The 21,335-nt window shown below is 34.8% G+C and overlaps 1 protein-coding gene across 1 annotated transcript in view; it reads left to right on the forward strand.

Moving 5' to 3' along the window:
• The window catches only part of ROBO2 (roundabout guidance receptor 2), a 570,503-nt gene that overhangs the window by 43,251 nt on the left and 505,917 nt on the right, over window positions 1-21,335 (forward strand). Inside the window, exon 2 of the mRNA XM_024731557.1 lies at window positions 16,435-16,761. Within this exon, the coding sequence (XP_024587325.1) occupies window positions 16,435-16,761 (327 nt within the window). The remainder of the gene's footprint in view (window positions 1-16,434; window positions 16,762-21,335) is intronic.

Consider the following 21,335-nt stretch of genomic DNA (forward strand, 5'->3'; position numbering starts at 1 on the left):
GCTTATATTGGAAATACGACCCTTGAAAGTCCAAGGTGTATTGAAATGGGAACCTCATTATTACACCACTGGCCACAGCAGTGAAATTCAGCATAAGGCAGCTCTGTCTTGGATCCCGTCCAAGGGAACAGAGCCAGTGGAGATCCAAAGGTGATCTTACTTCTGAGGCAGCCCAAGTGTGTGGGCTCTAAGGACAGCCATGCAGAAATGCCCCTGTGTATTAATAATAATCAGGCAAATGCAGCTTCTGGAGACTAAAGCGATGAGATGGACAAAAGTGGAACATCGAATCCTGTGATGCAGGAAGCATATCATTAAAGGTTGTGCCACATCATTCAGAAATAATCCTAGTACAGGCAAATGTGGGATGCCGGCTGGTGTACAAACAGAAAGACTTTCTTTTTTTATGTGGGGGAAGGCAGTGGCTTGTGCAAAAGTGTGTTAAGTGTTTGAAAATTTTTGGTTTTTTGAAGAAAATTCTGTGGGCAATGATCTCTTCAGGCAATATTCTTGATGTGGGAATAAGATATATATATGGATATATATGTGTGTGTGTGTGTGTGTGTGTGTGTGTATATGGATATGATATATATTTCCTATGTGTCTCCTATTTATATGATATATTTACAAAAATGGCCACTCCTCCCCCAGGCTGACCTGGGGCTTCTTCTCAATCCTTACTGGATGGACCCCGGGACTAAAATAGCTTTAGTCACCCTAAATATTGGCTAAATAATGTGACACTCGTATCTTCTACTTAAGAAATAACCTGCCCTCTAGGAGCCAGAACTAAACCTGAGGCCTGTCTAAATCCAGAACCTATGCACTATCTGCTTAGATCCTATGTTTAAATATTGTTTGTGGCCCATCTTTCTAATTGTATGTTCATTGATACAAGTTAATCATAATGAAATAGTGTATCAAGCTAGATTCCAGCAAAATTTAGAAGCGTGAAAAAAAAGCTAACATGTAAACCTGAAAAATGTAAAGCAGAATTCCTCATTGTAGTAAAGAGCAACCCCTAAAATCTGTCTTTTGCTGTTGTGAGACTGATTAAATGCCACCTAAAAGTAATTTAGTATTCAGGGGTCAGTCCCTTGTTCCTGTTTTGACACTTTAGTTTTCAAGCTAATTGTCAGTTGTCTAATTGGTGGCAGTTGTCTTCATTAAGAACCATCAGTACATCAAGGTGGTGCTCATTGAGCCTGGCAAAGTCAGACATTGTGCTCTTATTCATGCCTTTGTTTCCGTGACTGATCATTGGGTGTTTAATACCTTGTTGAGCCCATTGAGGATAATTAAAGAAATCACTTGGTTGTAAACAAATGACAACAGATATACAACCTCCTCCATTTCCTGATTGTTGATAGACTTTAGACAGTGGGTGTATTTTCACTGTGAATTGTTTTTGTACGTTTGAGTTCAAACTTCACGTAGTAGACATATAAATACTGAGGTTGGTGAATGCGTGTTAACTACATTGAAGCTACTACAGTCTTTTTTTTTTCTTATTTTTTTGCTAATTATCTCACAGGGAATGTTTAGAAATTAAATTAAGGTGCTTATTTACTAGGTGGTATTTCTTTATTTTATATTTAAAGGTACTCATAAGTAAAACAGAAAAAAAATCAGCCTGATTTTATCAATGCCTGCACCATCATTTCAGGATTCACGTGACGAAGCTGTTCCGTAGGCCCGATTTCAGTGCGGGCAGTTTAGATACATTTATCAGGTATAAGCTACCTCAATAAGTAAGGGTTCTGCATCTCATTTTTCCCCCTGCAGTCAACATATTTTTTTCAAATGTGCAGTGAACTCAGAAAATGGAGAAACACAGCCAAGCTTTAATACAGTAAATGATGTTCTGGCACCTTTGACTATAAATCAGTGTTGCAAAGACATCGTGGCAGCATGAGTAAATGCTGTCCAAATAAATGCCGAGCCTTGGCATGATGGTGCAGAGTTTGGTGCTTCATCGTAAAACTCACAAGGCAATTTGCTTAATCCTGGCTGCATAAACTGGACTTAGAAGAGAGCAATTTGTAACTCAGTTGGCTGAATAGATGGAGTTTTACTGGCCAAGGGAGTGAAAAGAATTTAGAGCACTCTGCAAGTTTGAAAAGATTTAGCTGGCTAACCTACTTCTTCTTTGTTTGCTTAAAGGAAAGTTACACCTAGCTCTCTAAAATCCGAATATATTTTTCTAGGTATAGAATGATGAGGGAAAGGAATAAGAATGTACTTGGAACTGAGACACTCTGAGGCTTTTGGAATAATGATATTGTGAAATTGAGCCTAGAGAGGGATGGAAGTGAGCAGTAGACATAAAGGGAGAGAAAGAAGGAAGAATCCACAGGAATCTATGCCTAAGTGGATATGAAAGAGATTGAGGGGTTAAACCCTACAACTAAGACTTTTAGTATTAGGGACCTGAAGAAAGGTGGAAGTATGTCGGGAAGAAGAGAAGGATGAGGTATGGGACAGGAGAGAGGCGAAGGATCCATTTTGAGAGACACAGAATTTGAGGTTATGAATGAGCATTCCGCAGGCACCTGAAACAAGCCTAGAGCTTTCCTTAACTGGAGATACTAATCTAGAGATTTGGCTCTTGTTGTCATAGAAGCAACACCTGACACAGTGAGAGGGAATGAGTCCCCATACACTGAAGAGAAGAGCTGAGGTCTTAGGACGCCTTAACTGTTGAGTCAGAAATTATTTGACTTAATTCAAACTTCTAGTTCAGTGTTTTACATGTAACTCAAAGATTTTTTCTCGCTAGTGATAGAAATTGGTAACAAAAGTACCCAGTAACAGTGTTCTTTGTTTTTTAAATGTCAACAACAGTTTGTATATCTCATACAAAAAAACCCCAATACAGTTATTATTGCCTCTTTTGAAAGTAGTATACCTACCTGGAATATTAAGCAAACATCATTATACTCTTTTAAAATTCATACACCTTTCATTTTCTTCCAGATTTTCAGTTGCTGCTTTTTTATAAAATCCAACTTGTCAGAGTTTGATGTATTGAGTACTTGACTGTAAAAGCAACTTCCTACATTTAAAAAAATAACCACCCTATTCTAAGCTATTGTTATTCTTGTCTTTCACAATTACTATAACTCTATACTTTTTTATTCCTCTGCCTGTCTTTCCTTCCCTTCAACATAATCCAGAATGATTCTTTGTGTTCCACTTCTTTTGCTTTGCGACAAGAAAGCATTGCATTTTGAGAGTGGCTGGATGGAGGTTAATTCCGTGTCCTTATGGTAATAACCTGGGAAAACCTGGGGATGATCGGTTTCATTTGATCCCTCATCTGATAAGGCTTCAAAGTAAATGAAATGAGTGGAAAATAACACTTTTCATAAGTTCTCTAGAAACTGCAGCCGTTTTTTGAGAGACCCAAGGAATTGAGTCTCTGATGTATTTTAGTGAAACATAATTCAAGCAGAAAAAGATCATTTTAAAATATTTATAGCACTCCCATTTGCTGCTTTTCTCCATCCAGCAGAAAAACAAGCTCGTTTTTCTCTATGCAGACAAGCTCTTTTAACTGAAAACTACACTCAGTATTCCTGTTGCAGCAATGATGTTATCTGGTGGTCATTTCACTCTGAAACAGAAGACATCCCTTGAAAGGAAATTTAAAGTTTTATTAAATCACTCATTTTTTAAAGGCATCAACAGATAGCATAAATAAACAAAAATGAAGCGAAAGTAGATCCCCAAGTGAAAAGTATCCTGATAATTAAGGTAACTCATATTCTTTATCTGCTAGACTAAAGCTACTCTGATTTTCAGTCTAAATGTAATTAACCATTTGTACGCCTTACGACAGAAGTCATATCAGAATCATTGTGATTTACTAAGTCAATCTTTTTAGAGACTAATTTAGATTTACATTTATTTATTTATTATTTTAATGCAATGCATAAAGCGAAGGACAAAATGGCAACTTTGAAATTTTTTGACAGCATGCTAAAGATTTGAAAACATTCAATTCCAAGCCTAAGAACTTTTGCAACTGATTAAACATGGCTTCTTTTTCAGCCTCTTCTGGATCAAAATCTTGTTCAAGGTGTTTGTAGTGGAATAAACGCTTCAACAGTGAATTTAGGTGCCTATATTGCAAATACCTCCACAGAAATATGATGCTGTCACTTGCATTCGGTTTGGTCAACTGTGAAAGCTCATTCACTCTGAGCTTGATCGTCAAAGACAAAGCAATAAGTATCAGTTGTATTCAGATACCTTTATAAACCTCCTTTACTCTCCAAGGTATAGGCTTCAGAAAAAGAATTACAACATTGTACAACATCAGTCCATTGTACAACATTAAGAAAAACTAAATACAATATGGCTGTTCCTACTATGCAAGAGAAAATCTTTTCATCTTTGGGATGGCTGTACCCACCTTTGACTTGTCTTTTTATTTTATTTTTTAATCGCAAGAGATCTTAGCCTTATTTTAAGGATATATAATTTCACAGAACTGTAATCTAGAGACTTCAAGGAAGAAATATGTTACTTTAAAAGTGAGAAAATGGTTTTATCACCACCGTTTTAAACTACTGGTAAGGGTTAATTTCAGACAGTGTTCTGATAATACTCCCATTCCTGTTTTTCATTTAACTTCAGTCATGTTATTGTGCCCTCGAAAAGATTCTTTTGATAGTCCTTAATTCTCGTTAAATTTATAATGGAAAAGTCACCAAAAAATAGATCCTTCCCATGTATTAATCACGCAGTGGTTTCAAGATTTACATAAAGAAAAATCATCAGTATTGGTATAACCTATTTCAATAAAATATTTAAGGACACACAAAGAGTTATTAAACATTGATACTTGATTAAATTCCAATGAATATAATTTGCAGGTAATTTCTTCAGCATGCCTAGACAGTAATGCCTGGTACTAAAGTCTCACACATCCAATTTGTCATGAACTACAGTAGAAGTATTCTTTAGTTGCTATAGCTCCACGGAAAGAATAACAAAAGTGATATATTTATTCATGCATTTATATATAATATTGATTGAGCACCTAATATTTTCATCTTTAGAACTTGATAGTGTATGTGACAAACCTAAGGTGCAGAGTTGTTGAAAACATGGAGGCTTTAGGGAAATGTAGGTAAGGTATATTATTCAGAATGACCTTTGATTTGGTAGGTAAGAACAGGCAGTAGTAGAAAATCACAATGGAGAGATAGGCAGAAACTGTATATATATATTTTTTTGCGGTACGCGGGCCTACTCACTGTTGTGGCCTCTCCCGTTGCGGGGCACAGGCTCAGCGGCCATGGCTCACGGGCCCAGCCGCCCCGCGGCAGGTGGGATCTTCCCAGACCAGGGCATGAACCCGCATCCCCTGCAACGGCAGGCGGACTCTCAACCACTGCGCCACCAGGGAAGCCCCGACTATATTTTATAGATGGTAGTCTTTAGCTTTATGGGGTCACAAATTCCTTTGAGTATAGTGATAGAGGTTATACTAATAAAAGAATTATACATTATAGTAACACTAATAGTAGTGAACATTCACTGAGTGCTTACTGTGTGCTCAGCACATGGAAAAATCTCATGTAGTCTTCACAACAATATTAGGTTGGTACTGCTATGTTTTATAGATATGGAAACCAAAGTGTGGAGAGGGTAGGAAACTTGCCTGATTTCATACTCCTATCTCACACTTGGACAAGAGCAATTGCAAGTCAGAGTCTTCTTAAAGACAGAAAATCTATATCAGCTGTCAAAGATCTGCTTTGTTATTTCTTAAAAACGTGCATGCAAACAAAATTTTACCCCCAATATCTGAGGTGTTATCCTCTATTCCACGTTTTACCTCTATTCCACATAAGGTAATCCCTGGTTTAAGAACCATATTTAAAAAGGTAATGGTGTAATGCAATGCGATTTCATATGTTAGGCCAAATTGCAGTTGGATGTCAGTTGGAAATGAACAAGTCTAAAACCAGTCACTGTGTGTATGACTTGGAGACGATGCAGCTAATACATTTGGCTTATGACAGCTATAATTTTGGGGGTAATGACTTAGCCATTATTCTTTAAAGAAAGTTTCTGGATTGTATTAACATTCTCAGTTCTGTTTAAAAAAGCCTTAGTTACTATATAGTAAATGACGTTTGCAATTTTAACTAGGGTTATTGAATCTCAATTTAAATTTATAATAAAACATTTCAGATTAGAGGAAAATATGTCGAGTTTTAGGCAAATTTATCAGAAACTAAATATTTAACAGAGCTTATTAGCACAGGTGTAAAGTATCAGTGCTAGTAGGAATGGTGTTTTCTGACACTGACCCTGGGACCTTTGACTCTGCAGTTACTAAGATTAATGCTACTGCCACAGCATTTTCAGAATATATTGCTTAGGAAGTAGAATAGAAAGCCAAAATGTTATCAGTCCATTAGGAGTTTATGTAAGGAGAATGCCCTTTTCTGGAAACCCATTCATAGTCTCCACCAAATAAATATTGATAGTTTTTAGAAAATTAAACATTATTAAACAATTGAATGAGGTTGGAGATTGTTTCATTGCATCATCTTTTGCAAAGCCAAATGCAATTTTAAAACCACATCAAAATATTATAAATACGACAGTAAGAAGCTAAATTTCAAAGATATCTTCCTGGAATACAGGTTGTTTTTGTCACCATAAGGCAAATCTGCATAACCCATGAAAACCTCTGATTTGTTGGCAAATCACTCTTTAAAGAATGACTTCAACCATGGTAAGATGAAGCAAATTGATTTGAAATAGTTTTGGATGAGTGTCCAGGTTAATACGTTGGCTCCGCACTGAATTGTTGGAAAATGAATTTATAAAGTAGGAAATTAAGTTTTTATTTCTCAGGAGTAAATCACTACTAAAAACTTACTGGAAACTTAGAGACTGGTGGTTTCAAAATTTCTCTTCAGTTTTATATAGATATTCTCATGTGTTTAACCCCTGTTTTTGATTGATTTCTGCGATTGGTTTTAACTTGCCCAAACCAGTCCTGCCTTCCGTCTGGATGTGTTCCGTCTGGTGTTCTGTGACCTAGGCCCACCTGCTCACAAGAGGTCAGTGGCTCACTGCATTGGATATAGGCACCCAGAAAATGAATTACTATGTTAAGCAATTAAAAACTTATGTAACAAGGGCACTGAATAACATGAGGTCGTGGGGAAACAAAGAGGGAAAATGTGTTCCACTTTCAATTTTTTCAGTAATTTCTGCTAAGGATACACTGATAAAGACCTGAAATACAGTTGTGAAATTCAGAGAAAAGTTTTATGAAAGCTGCCTTAGTTACCTTGTCCTGAAATAGCAGCTACTCACCCTGAATAAGGAAGGAAATTTTAAATATCTTTGACTGAGATTATATTATAAATAATTGATTGTTTATGTTTTAAATAAACAATTTACTTTTAAGATAAGTATCTATGTTTTACCGGTTGGTGTTTGGTTTAAATGATTTGTAGCACCATGTATTTATTGGCAATGTAAGTAAATTTAACAATAAATTTAAGAATAAATTCTAAGTTACACGAGCTGCTTTTTAAACAGAAGCTTTTAAATCATTGTTCACCTTTGGAGGGTGCTCTAAGAAGGTATTTTGGCAACCATTGCTTTTTGATAGTAGACATAAGACCTATCAAGGGCAAACCTTTCTAATCTCTACTTATATTAAAAGTATGGACATTAATCTATAGTGTATATCTTTAAAAATTTGCTCTGTGGTAATAAATTTAACTTGCTCCCTATTATCTTTTCCTATGGCTATGTCCATTATGATGTGACAGCCATAAAAAGTGTATCATGTTATAAAACAATGAACCTGTAGCAACTTACTCTTCTAGTTGCCTCAGTTTTGGGATGAAGAAATGGTACCATGAGGAAGTTTAGGTAACTTGCTTAGGGTCACATACCTAACAAACAATGCCCAAGGAAAAAAGAAGCCAAACCAAAACAAACAAAAAAACCCAATAACTGAAATCTAGTACTTGGGACTTTCTATTTTAGACTTACCCAAAATATGGGTAAGAAGGAGGAGAGACAGAGAAGAAAAAGTTATCCTGGAAATGGACTCCCAGCTAAGGCAAAGTGTTCTAGTCTCAGCTTTGGGGAAAGAAACTTCAATTATTTGCTTCTCTTTTTCTTTCTCCTTCTCAACTCTAAAATGGGGTTTGGGACAAGAGGGTCTCTCGTAGCTCAATGTTTTGCCTGTTGGACCTGGAAGACTGTATACATAGGGACGATACTAGATGCCATATTGTACAACTGAAACTTACAGAATTAAGGCTGCCAAGTTTGACAAGAAATGTCTTTAATCTTCGTCATTTTCCTTTCACACCCTTTAGTTTTATGACATTAAAAAGCCAGTTAGCACCAAAATAAGGATTAATCTCCAAAATATACAAATAGCTCATGCAGCTCAATATCAAAAAAAAAAAAAAAATCAAAAATGGGCAGAAGATCCAAATAGATGTTTCTCCAAAGAAGCCATACAGATGGCCAAAAAGCACATGAAAGATGTTCAACATCACTAATTATTACAGAAATGCAAATCAAAACTGCAGTGAGATATCACCTCACACCAGTCAGAATGGCCATCATCAAAAAATCTACAAACAATAAATTCTGGAGATGGTGTGGAGAAAAGGGAACCCTCCTACACTCTTGGTGAGAATGTAAATTGGTATAGCCACTATGGAGAACAGTATGGACGTTCCTTAAAAAACAAAAAAATAGAACTACCGTATAACCCAGCGGTCCTACTCCTGGCATAACCCAGAGTAAACCATAATTCAAAAAGATACATGCACCCCAATGTTCATTGCAACACTACAATAGCCAAGACATAGAGGCAACCTAAATGTTCATCAACAGACAAATAGATAAAGAAGATGCGGTACGTAGATATAATGGAATATTACTAAGTCATAAAAAGAAATGAAATTGGGTCATTTGTAGAGATGTGGATAGACCTAGAGATTATCATACCGAGTGAAGTAAGTCAGACACAGAAATACAAATGTCATATGATATTGCTTATATGTGGAATCTAAAAATAGGGTACAGATGAATTTATTTACAAAGCAGAAGTAGAGTCACGGATGTAGAAAACAATCTTATGGTCACTAGGGGATGGGGAGTAGATAAATTGGGAGATTGCGACTGACATATATACACTACTATGTATAAAATAGATAACTAATAAGAGCCTGCTGTATAGCACAGTGAACTCTACTCAGTATTCATTAATGGCCTACATGGGAAAATAATCTAAAAAAAAAAAGCCATTTAGAATTTTTGTAATAAATAAGTAGTATTTCAGGCCTCAATTTAATTTTGATGTCCTCTCTAATTTAAACTTATTTTTAACACTGCTGTGCTTCCAAAAGAAATGAGAATCTTATAAATGTATTTAGTCCATTGCTAAATTAGATCATTTCCTGAGAGAATTTCAGTAAGGTTCAAATGGATAAAACAGTCTTTGTGTTTTCCAAACATTAGCTTTCTCACCACATCTTATCACATCATAGGACTCCTAGGAAAAAGAAGTTTCTTGTATCCCTCTTCTGTTTCCCTCTCTGATGAGGGAAGTACACTGGAACTTAATCATTATGAAGAATTCAAGGATGGAACAGTTCTAAGGATAGACTTGATGGAGTTATTAATTAACTCCATTGCATTACAAATTACATTAGCTCACTAATAAATGTGGGCAGCATTAGTAGTGGCACTGAGTTATGTTTCTTTCTACGGAGAAATTTTGAATAGGATTTATTCTGGTAAAATAGAAAGCAGTAACGGCTTTAATCCTTTTGAAATCTAGTGTAAAGCGATCAGTGTGGTCTAGCTAAAATTTACCATGCAGAAAAAAATTAATACAAGAATGACCTCAAAAAGGAGAAACTTGTCAGTGTGATTCGTTTTAAGGGGCAAATTTTGGAAAGAATATATATATATATATTTTTTTTTTTTTTTTTTTTTTTTGGACATCGGCAGGCGGACTCTCAACCACTGCGCCACCAGGGAAGCCCTGGAAAGAATATTTGTAATAGATTGTAGACAGGAAATATCAGGTACACTGGATGCTTACCACATGTCCTGGTGATGTATATATATGATTTCTTTTAATCATCTAAACCAACTCTTGAGATATTGGTGTTCTGATTTGTACCTGGTAAAAGTGAGGCATAAATATTTGCTGGTCAGTAACCCATTCCTTTATTCCTACCACACCACCTCTTTTTTGTGATGGGTCATCCAGCCTTCACTTTTTCATGTTGCACTAGGTACCTCTCAAACTGGGGGAGGGATAACTTCAGGAGGAATCTCTGGTCACACTCAGATCTGGAGTAATCATAGAATATCTCGCTGGCTTTATTTTACTAAATTTTTTGGAAAATATTTTGTTAAAACAAACATACTTATTATGAACTAGGACACAATGTATATTACGTACGTTTTTAAGAAAAACGGACACTGCATAGAAATTTTGCTGGAGGGAAAATTCAGAGAAGTTTGAAATGTGTTGCTTAGCTAGATATGCTATCTAGTATGTGAATGAAAAATAAAGCTTAGTCCAAGGAAATATTATATTCCAACTGAATAAGGAGACAGAAGAAGTTTACTTTCAAATATGTGAAATGAAATCAACAGGTGTTCTCAGTGCTTTATCCTCCTTTATTATATTATATAATTGAAATCACTTCTGAAAACAACAGTTCTGTAGCACTCACTGCAAATGAGTGGTTATTGACTAAATAAAACTAAATTTAAATATATTCAGAAATTATGATTTTATACTTCACCTCCAATTCTTTAAAGTTTCAAATATTTGTTTTCAAAAAACAAATATTTGTTTTTTATTAAATATTTTACTAAAATCATTACAAAATCATTGTTTGAGAGTCTCTGAGAAGCAGAAATAATCCATTATGTAAATTTGGGTGCTTAGAACATTATTCAAAGATGCATCTTCATTCAGCTCACTAATTTGGTATTTCTGTGGCATGCTTACATCTAGCCAGATATAAATGCATGCCCTTCTCCTGGTAGGCATGCTATAACTGCAGCTTCTTAGATCCTTCCACTTGTAACTTCTGATGCATTCTGTTCAATGTGGAACCAAGAATCTTCATTAAAAAAAATATCCCAGGTGATTTTGATGCCGGTACTCTAAGAATCACACTTGGAAAAAACAAGGAAGATGTTTTCTGATTTTATTACGACTAGAGGCATTAAATTGACTTATTTTATTGAAATCAATTTTAGAAGGGGTTTTGTAATTAGTCTCATTGTAGTGTGTATTCTTTACTTAAGCTTCCAGCATTTTCAGAAGCCTAGTACATTTTGGATGAAAGGCCTTGAGTTCTAATTCTGCCTCTACTAGCTGTTCAATTATAGACAAATCACTTGACTATTTTATAGCTTACTTTCTTGGACAGTAAAAATAAACATTTGGATATTCACCTATAGTACCCTATGACTAATTTACATTGTTTCTTTAAAATAGCTAAAGACAGTTGAATAAAATGTTTTAGATTAAACTTGACTATTTTGTTGCACAATTCATAATTGAGATATAAAATGATGTCCAAACTTGCTACTAGCTGCAAGCAAAGTTAGAATTGCAGATAGTAATTCTGACACAGTGCTTAGCGCGTCTGACCAAATAGAGATCCTGAATATTTCCCATTACATGAGCAAAATATTATTTTCCTGCTGTTGACATATTTTTTCATCTGAAATCTGGAGAAAAAAGTTCTATGGTCCTATATAAAAAAATAAATAAACTAAAGTTATTAATGGAAATTGATAAACAGGTGCTCTAAAGCAGGATTGGCAGACTTTTTCTGCAGAGGATTAGATTACAGTATTTCAAGCTTTGTGGACAATATACAGTCTCATTCTTCCTTCACCTTCTGCTTCTTTTATTCTTCTTCCTCCTCTTTTTTTAACAACATGCTAAAAATGTTAAACCATCCTTAGCTCAAGGTTATACTAAAACTGTTTAAAGCAGTGCTTCTCAAACTTTAATGCACATATGCGTTGCCAGGGAATCTTGTTAAGATGTGGATTCTGATTCTGTAGGTCTGGGGTTGGGCTGGGGACCCTGTATTTCTTATTTGCCCTTGGATATCAAAGCTTTTGAAGCTAAACTGTTTCATGTCTTTTCATGTGATGAACAGCCCCCTCTACTGTTGGGTTTTGAATCCCCAGTGACTTTGGCTGACAACTCAGCTATCTTTTTTGTTTTTGTTTTTTAACCAAATAATGGGGTTGTTTTGATCCTAGTACTTTAGTGGCCCTTCATAATTTTAAAGCCTCAGACCTCTTTGGAAATTCGATGAAATCTGTAGCCCCTCTTGCTACTACTCCCTGCTGTCCACACAAGAATACCCATTTTTATACACAATTTCAAAGAATTCACAAACCTGTCTAAGGCTTACCCATCTTAAGGGTCACTGCTGTAGTTGTGTAATGTCTGAATTTAAGGGAGTTCAAAATTAATTCCCTCACTTTTAATAACATCTTAAAATTTAGATTGCAGCTATGTTTTTGCGTATCTCCATATCATTCTATCTATCTATCTACCTACCTATATGACTATCAATCATCTATCTGACTGGTACAACCTTTTAACTTTACTTTATGCCCTATTGGCCATTGCTGGCCTGATGATTACATTTAAACTTAAAACTATGAATGAGGAAAATAACCTAACTATTGGTCAGAATGAACATGAATTGTTACAATGCCTTGTATTAAATTTGTTCACAGCGCCTTTACTTATGACTTAAAAAACTACTTTATTGACATTAATTCGTACATACTTTACTCATTTAAAGTGTACAATATAATAGTTTTTATTATTTTCATGGAGTTGTACAACCATCACCATAAATAATTTTAGAATATTTTCATCACCCCCAAAAGATTCGCCAGTCCCCCTTCACCTCTCACCCCCATTACCTACCCTAGACAACTGAAAATCTATTTTTTTGTCTATGAATTTAACTATTCTGGACATTTCTATGTAAGTGGAATCATTTTGTGACTAGCTTCTTTCACTTAGCATAATATTTTCAGTGTTCACTTATGTTATAGTGTGTATTGGTGCTTCATTCATTTTTATTGCTGAATAATATTCCATTATGTGGATATATAACATTCATTTATGCATTCATCAGTTAATGGACATTTGGGTTCTTTCCATTTAAAAAATTATTATGAATAATGCTGCTATCAATGTTACAGTTTTTGTGGGGACATGAGATTTCATTCCTCTTGGGTATACACCAGGCAGTGGAATTGCTGGGTCATATGTTAATTCCAAAACTTTTTGAGGAACTCCAGATAGTTTTCCAAAGTGGCTGTACCATTTTACATTCCCACCAGCAATGTATGAGGCTCTCAATCTTTCAACGTCCCAGACAATACTTGTTATTTTACACTTTTTGGATTATTGCCATCCTAGTGGATGTGAAGTATATCTCGTGGTCTTGATTTGCATTGTCCTGATAGCTAATGATGTTGAGAATCTTTTCATGTGCTTACTGACCTTTTGTCTAACTTTTTTGGATAAATGTCTATTCAAATCCTTGGCCCATTTTTAAATTCAGTTATTTGTACTTTTATTTAGTTGTAAGCGTTCTTTATATGTTCTAGATATAAGTCCTCTATCAGATATATGATTTGCAACTTTTTTCTGATTCTGTGGGTTGTTTTTCCTTTTGTAATGTTTTTTTCAAGAACAAATATATTCGTTGCATGTGATTTTGGTGTCATATTCATGAAGGTTTTGACTAACTCAAGATCATAAAAATATGCTCCTGTAATTTCTTTTAATTGTTTGATAATTTTACCTCTTACATTTAGATTGTAGATATTCTTTTGAATTTTTTATAACAGCGGAGTAAAGCTACTACAAGAATATCCAAATGCAACAGCACTAGGATAGTTTACATATGTTATAGTGATAAATGAGTAAAATTCTCTGAGTGCTATTGGACATGTTAGATTCTAAATCTTATTGCTAAATAGTTTAGATGTTTTGCATCTAATTCTCTTATTAGTCTATTATTTTATATTTTATTTAATAAGTGTTAGTGTATTTCAGGTCCTGTTCAGGCCTTATTCAGGCCAAACTGCCTAATAAGGCAGAGAACTTTTTGATGTAGAAAATAGCACTCTAAAAACATGGACAGTTAACTTGCTTAGTTTTAATAATAGAACAACTTTGGCATTAGGGAGAATGTAGATGATTGCGTATGGAAGATTAGAGAAGAGCAAGGAAGGTATCCAAACAAGAGGATTGTGGCTACTGTATGTCTGTTACATGAAAAGTGACACATAACTCTTGGTGCATTTTGGTATCAGTTTCTATGGCTATGTGTCCAGACCTTTACATTTGGGAATATGCTACTGATTTGCAAGCTATGATTAGTTATTCATATTTAAGTACTTGGGATCTTATTTATTACTTTTTAAAGTAATTCTTACTTTTTATATTCTATAAATTCCTCATTTGTGTTAGGGCCTCAGTACTTACAATATATAACCTTCTTTATTACTGTGATGCAGGTTGTGGTTTTCTGTCCATATTTAAATGCTTTGGGTCTCTTTAGTTCTTTTCTTAAAATTTTGACCTATGTAGTGTAAATTACTCTTGCTTTAGGTACCTAGCACTTGTAACATATAAGTTCCTTCTTGCATCTGATGAGCTAACAAATGGTAATCAGCAACCTTTAAAAGTTAATCCTCTTCAGAAAAGATTCATTCACTACCAAATTAAATTCCCTTTATTAAATTCAAATAGAAATTTTAAATTAATATTGAAAGTTAACTGGAATAACATTGATGAGTAAATATTACTTCTGTTTATTGAACAGAAATGTGCCAATATTGGGTGATTGGTTGGAAAATTGTAAGAGCTTTTAAAAGCTCGTGTGTAGATTATCATTATGTCTCCAGACAGAGTTCTCTCAGCCGTCTCCTTTAGAATTATTTGCAGCAGCTGGTAGGACCTTTCCACAAATAATGGCTTCTGACACTTCATAAATTAAAATATTCAAAACAGTACATTATGCAAAATTTTCATCTTAAAATACCAAACAGGTCCTTCTCTTCCTATTTCTTCTAACTTTTAATGGCCCCATTTTCATTGTAGCCACAGGAAAGTTATTGGTACCTGCCACTCTTCCTTACTGTATGGAATACCAAATTCTGTCAAGTGTTTATTTTACTGTATAACTTATATCTTCCTTCTTTTTTCTACCTTAAGTGTTTCAAGGTCAGGTTCTTTTTATTGTTCTCTGGAATATAGAAGTAACTCTCACCTGTCTTTTTTGCCTCCATCGCTATCTATCTTCTACTGTACAGACCAAAAGAACCTTTCTAATACACAGATGGTCATATCACTGCTCCCTCAAAATCAGTTAGCCATATGGAATAAAAGTCACACTCCTTAGCGTGGTATTTTAAGCCCTTTTGTCTCCGGCTATAAGACTGCTTTTTACCCTCACTTGCCACGTTAACTTCCTCCCTGATTATGAAATGTTTTATACATATATTGTCATTTCTCTGACCTTTTGCTCATGCTATTTCTTCATTCTGAATGTCTTTCTCCTTCTGTTGACATATTATTTTCATTCTTTACAACTCAATTTAAATGCTACCTTTTTTGGGGAAGCCTCTCACTGTGCTCTAGTTAGAGATGACATTACTTTTCCCGATCTTTTCCTGTAATACATTTCTTGGACCTCCGTGCAACACTTATTTCAACATAGTGATTTAACCTGAGTTCCTCAGTCAGACATACCTGGATTCAAATCCTGGCTCTACTGCTTACTTCTTCCACAGTCCTGGACAATATATGTCATTAAACTTCTTCCTCATCTGTTAAATTGGGTTACTATTTGTACATAATGTGCAGGTCTTTTTTTGTGTTGACTCTGATAGCACAATGCCAGCATGATAAACGTTTTCTATGTGTGTATTTTAGGCACTTGGCTTTCTCCCCTAGTACACTTGTAAGCACTTGGCTTTCTCCCCTAGTACATAGTAAGCACTTTGAAGACAGGAAATTAACCTTACTCATCTTAGTACCCATTGCAACTTACTGGTTCCAAAAGAAAATTTCATGCTTATTTTTATTTGTCCTGACTCATGGAACATGTTAAAACTAACTCATTAGAATTAACATATTAATTTACTGCTATATTGTCTTGTTCCAAAAGGACTTGGAATGACTTACGAGATGCATAAAGAACAAAAGACTGAAATATAAATAAAATAGTAGTAAGTGCAGTTTGAATGATTGAATAGTTTAATTTTACCAGTGTGAACCTAAGTGAAACAAAAGCTATAGATAAGGAATGTTAAAGCTTGTCTTCATTCTGTCACATTTTGTAGGATCTCGTCTTCGCCAGGAAGACTTTCCCCCGCGGATTGTGGAGCACCCTTCCGATGTCATTGTCTCTAAGGGAGAGCCCACCACGTTGAACTGCAAGGCCGAGGGCCGGCCAACGCCCACCATTGAGTGGTACAAGGATGGCGAGCGGGTGGAGACTGACAAGGATGATCCCCGGTCCCACAGGATGCTTCTGCCCAGCGGTTCCTTATTCTTCTTGCGCATCGTGCACGGGCGCAGAAGTAAACCTGATGAAGGAAGCTACGTGTGTGTTGCAAGGAACTATCTTGGTGAAGCAGTGAGTCGAAATGCATCTCTGGAAGTGGCATGTAAGTAAATGTAATGAATCTCATAAATGGCATGCGCTTTTACTTTGATTTTTTTTTAATAAGCTTTGATTTGTTCTCATAGATGCTTAATACCTATAGAATACAACAATCAATACTCTCTGCATACTTTTACTTTGCCTTCTCCAAAGAAGGCTTGTCAAAATAATGTATAGCCAAGGTGTTGCAGTAAATTTATTTATATTGAAGCAATGTGGGTATTATGATATTATATTAAAGCAAGGCAGCGATGATGCTGGTCGTATTTAAAATTTGAATTATTAATGAGAGATATAATAAAATATTAAGGTTAGCGATGTTAAAATAAAAAGTTTATGTGTAACATGGGATCAAATATAAGATATAAATTCATTATTGTACCTATTCCTGTTACCTATTTATATATAACTAATATATTATATATACATGTATATATTTTTTAAATCTAACTTTTATTGGGCAACTTTAAAAAGAATATACTCTTTAGGTTATATTAACTCTTTTACTTCCAGGCTAAATTCAGGGATCATTACCCTAGGCATGCAGGGGAAAATATACCAACAACAGCAACTATATTTTTTTATCAAAAAATTCATCAGAGAAGAGAACTGATTTCTGTTTAGGGACAAAATGTACATATAGAGGAAGGTCTTACTCAGTTTTGGTAATCAGCAGTACGTAAGGATTTGTCCTGCCCTTGCCACTTAAAAATATATTTATTTATTAATCAGGTAGCCCAAATAGCACTAGTAAATCAAGGCATCAAGGCTTTGCATCTGTTTGATCATTGAGTCCATAACTTTGTTTTTCTGGATGGTTTTCCAGAACAAATTTCAAAATATGTTAGATTTGTTTTCTGGTTTATAAGTGAGGATTTGGTGTCATAATTATTTTGGTATTCTCTATTTTGAAGGAATACTTTATCAAGAATTATTTGTGAATAAGATGGCAATAACTGAGCTTAAAAAAAGTTTGTGCTCTTCAGCTTTCTGCTTGTACCAGTAGGTGTTCATAGGTAAGAGAATTGAAATATTTCAGGATGCATGAGTGTTTTTTTTATAGCTGGGATGAGAGGGCTGGATAATAGTTCATGGTCTCATGTCTGCAATTAACTTTGATACTTATACTCACATGCTATATGGTATCACACTAAATTATAAAACTTGTGTATATGTGTATTGAAATTCTCACAGTGTATCATTACCTTTATACATGAAAACATCTTCTAGTAAACAAAATCATACAATTTCTTATTCAGCTATCACAATGAAAGCTTTTGCTTTTACGCATCCAGTCTTTTGATTTATGCTTTTGTACCAAGAAATCTGGAACCCAGTCCATGCTTGAAATGTGTAAGTCCAATAGGAAAAGACTACAGGAATCCTAAAACCCAAATTTTTAAATCAATGAGCTTTGAGAAATTTATTATGTGAAGTACTTTGAGATATAAGCATTAGAACTTTTGCTAGTAATGCCATTTTGTGCCAGTTGCTAGGTAATTTCATTTTTATAACTTACTTCAAAAAGCAGTTAGATTAAATGCAGTTTAGTGAGATTTGAAATATATACACAGAACCTCAAGAATGCAAATATTGCTAACTGTCCATTTTTATTTTGAAATATCTTATATCTGGAACATTTCAAACATACTGAAATATTTCAATGTCAATTCTATTGATTGTTTTCCCCACCATATCCCTTTACAGTAAATATAACATGCATTATTCTTTCTTTTTATAGATAAAATGAAACCCATGATGGTTAGGTGACCAAGACTAAGGCAATAAATTAATGGGGAATTCAAGATCAGACCATGATTGTTCTAATTTTTAGTTTGAGAGAATTGTACCATATTTCGAAAAATGCTCAAATGAAACCAGGCTCATCTTATATAAATAAAAATAAAGAACTTTTAATTAAAAGTTTTTCTTTTATCCACTCAGCAGCAAATAACTTTTTTTATTTTTTAAATTGAGGTATAGTTGTTGTATAATATCATATCCGTTTCAAGTACACAACCTGGTGATTGACAATTTTGAAAGGTTAAGTTCCATTTATAGTTATTATAAAACATTGGCTAAATTCCCTGTGTTGTACTATATATATCTTTGTAGCTTATTTATTTTAAGCAAATAACTATTTTTAATCCTTCACTAACTTTCTTCTCAATATTAAAGTTTATCTAAATTGGCCAGTCATTTTATTGTTAGACAGCTATAAACTTATCTTTATTCTGATCCTTAGCATTGTTAAAATTGCTCCCAACACACATGTATCTTGTACTTTTATTTAACATAAAGGATTTCTCTCTTTCTTAATTGCATCATTAATAATTAATCAAACTGTTTTAGAGGGAAAATTTTAAACCACGATTTTTTTTCAATGTACTATGACAGTTACATTTTTCTTTATTTTTAAATCAGTGAGCTTTGAGAAATGCTAAAAAATACTTCTGACCTAGAGAGGAACACAAGAAGAGTTCTAAATTGGATTTAGCTAGTGAATAAAATTCTTTCTTCTAATGCCCTGTCAACAGTTCATGCCATTTGAGGCAATAAAAGATCAAATAATATCCATTTATATGTTGCTCATCCCTTTCGCATTAGCTCATCAGTCTTCTCCATTTCCTTATGTGTTTCATAAAATGTGTTAATATGGAAATTTAGGTCAAAGCATTGTGATTTGTCAATCCTATTGGTAACCAAGGTGTATTTTTATAAAATGATAGGAACCGCTGTGGGTCATATAAATGTCTGGCCTTCATATTTTAGGACACTCAACATAATTGCTCAATTATGGCATATCCATTTCTTCATTTGTTAAAGGAAAGAATGGAAACCTAAAAACACTATGTATTTGCAGAGCTGCAGGTAGCTTGATATGAGGTTGGTAGGCAGCGTAAGTTAGAAAGATAGGTATGTGCTGAATCATAAAATCTAGACTTTTTGTTATGTAAAAGGAGATTCTTTCCTTTCAATTTTGAAAGAAAATTGAAGATAGGGTTAAAGGGATGATGACTGAAGTTGAGCGGAGTTAAGAAGCTGTCAAATCATTCAGAAAAGAGTATATGTTAGATTTTAAACTGAACAAAGCAGTGAGGATTAAAAGAAGGAAATAGTTTGAACTGTATTTAGAAATTATAAATTATATCACTTTATGGTTGGTTTGGGGAATAGAGGGTGATTCCCAGATGTTTTTGGGGGAGTGACTGTGTACATTATGATACCTATCATCCAAAGGGATGGCAGATACAGGAGAAATAACTCTAGTGAGAACAGGAAAGTGAAGTCAGCTTGGTTGTATTGTTTGACATGCCAATGAAATATCAAGGTAAAAATATGCCATATTCCATTAAGAAAAGAGCTTCTAGAATTGAGAAGTCTTTCCCGGATGGAGGTTGAAGCCAGGGGAGTAGATAGACATAGATGTGATTGTCCAGGCAAGCTGTGTGTAGGGCTGCGATCACTCCCATTGTTTGGAAAGAATATTTAATGTTGGGCAAAGGAAAGTCTAGTTCAGGAGGCTCAGAGGAGGTATTGGAGTGATAGAACATGGGACGTGGAGTGACAAGAAAAATAAGGAAATAATTTTAAGAAAGAAAAAGTGGTTGGCAATGCAAATGCCACGTGGTGGTCTAAATAAAAAGTGTCTGTGGTCTCTAGGGGTGGAAAGAAAGCACAGCAGCTGAAGAATGAGTTGGTAGTCGAGTTGGAGTGGCAAGTGCTGCCTGTTCTTTCAAGAACTCAGGAGCGGTCAAAATCGGTTGCGAATTGATTTAGGTGTATATAGGAATATCTAGGTGGTATGGATAAGTAGCAAACAACCTTGTTATAACTTTTATTGTGAAATAATTATTGATAAAAAATCTGGAATTTTTGACTCTGCTTCGTCTTGATTTTCATTTTTAATTTCAACAATCTTGCTTTCTGCTGTCATATGATATGAGCAGTTTTATTGATAACCGTCTGTCTTGACGGATTGTATAGAAGTTAGCCTGTTTTTATCATACTCTATTCATTCCCTTTTTGTTTTATTAAACACAGAGTTCACTTTTATGTAACGGAACAACATAATTGAGGAAAAAACTATTCAGGGCCAATCCTTGCAGTGGAGATTTGAATCACTTACCACATATTTGCTTTTTTCCCCTCTTGGTTTGGAAAAAAAAAAGCAATCCAGAATGTACTTTTTAGATCACTTTAACTCAAGGAAGGTATTTAGGCAAAAAAGTGATTTTTACATATTTAGAAAACAGAATTGCAGGTTCTACAAGTAAGGCACTTGGCACTGAAGAATTTAATACATAGTTTTCCAATGGGACCACCAAGAGAGCTGAGACGTAGCTGGTGCAGATAGGATTTCAGTTTGAACTCCAGGGCTCCCTGTGTTTGGAGCAGAAGGAGCACAGGGGTCCTCACGCAGATTGTGGCTGCCTGTGATGCAGCCTGAGTCAGTGGCAGTGCCTAGAGATGGCAGCTGTAGCCCCAGGTGGTAAATATATGACAGCAGCTTGATCTATCGACCAGGGTAAGAGGGGGTTGTGGCCTAAATGAAAATTCATGAAAAATTGATGAAGT

This window comes from Neophocaena asiaeorientalis, unplaced genomic scaffold (genome assembly GCF_003031525.2).
Source record: "Neophocaena asiaeorientalis asiaeorientalis breed wild unplaced genomic scaffold, Neophocaena_asiaeorientalis_V1.1 scaffold330, whole genome shotgun sequence".
In the NCBI taxonomy this organism is placed as follows: Eukaryota; Metazoa; Chordata; class Mammalia; order Artiodactyla; family Phocoenidae; genus Neophocaena; species Neophocaena asiaeorientalis.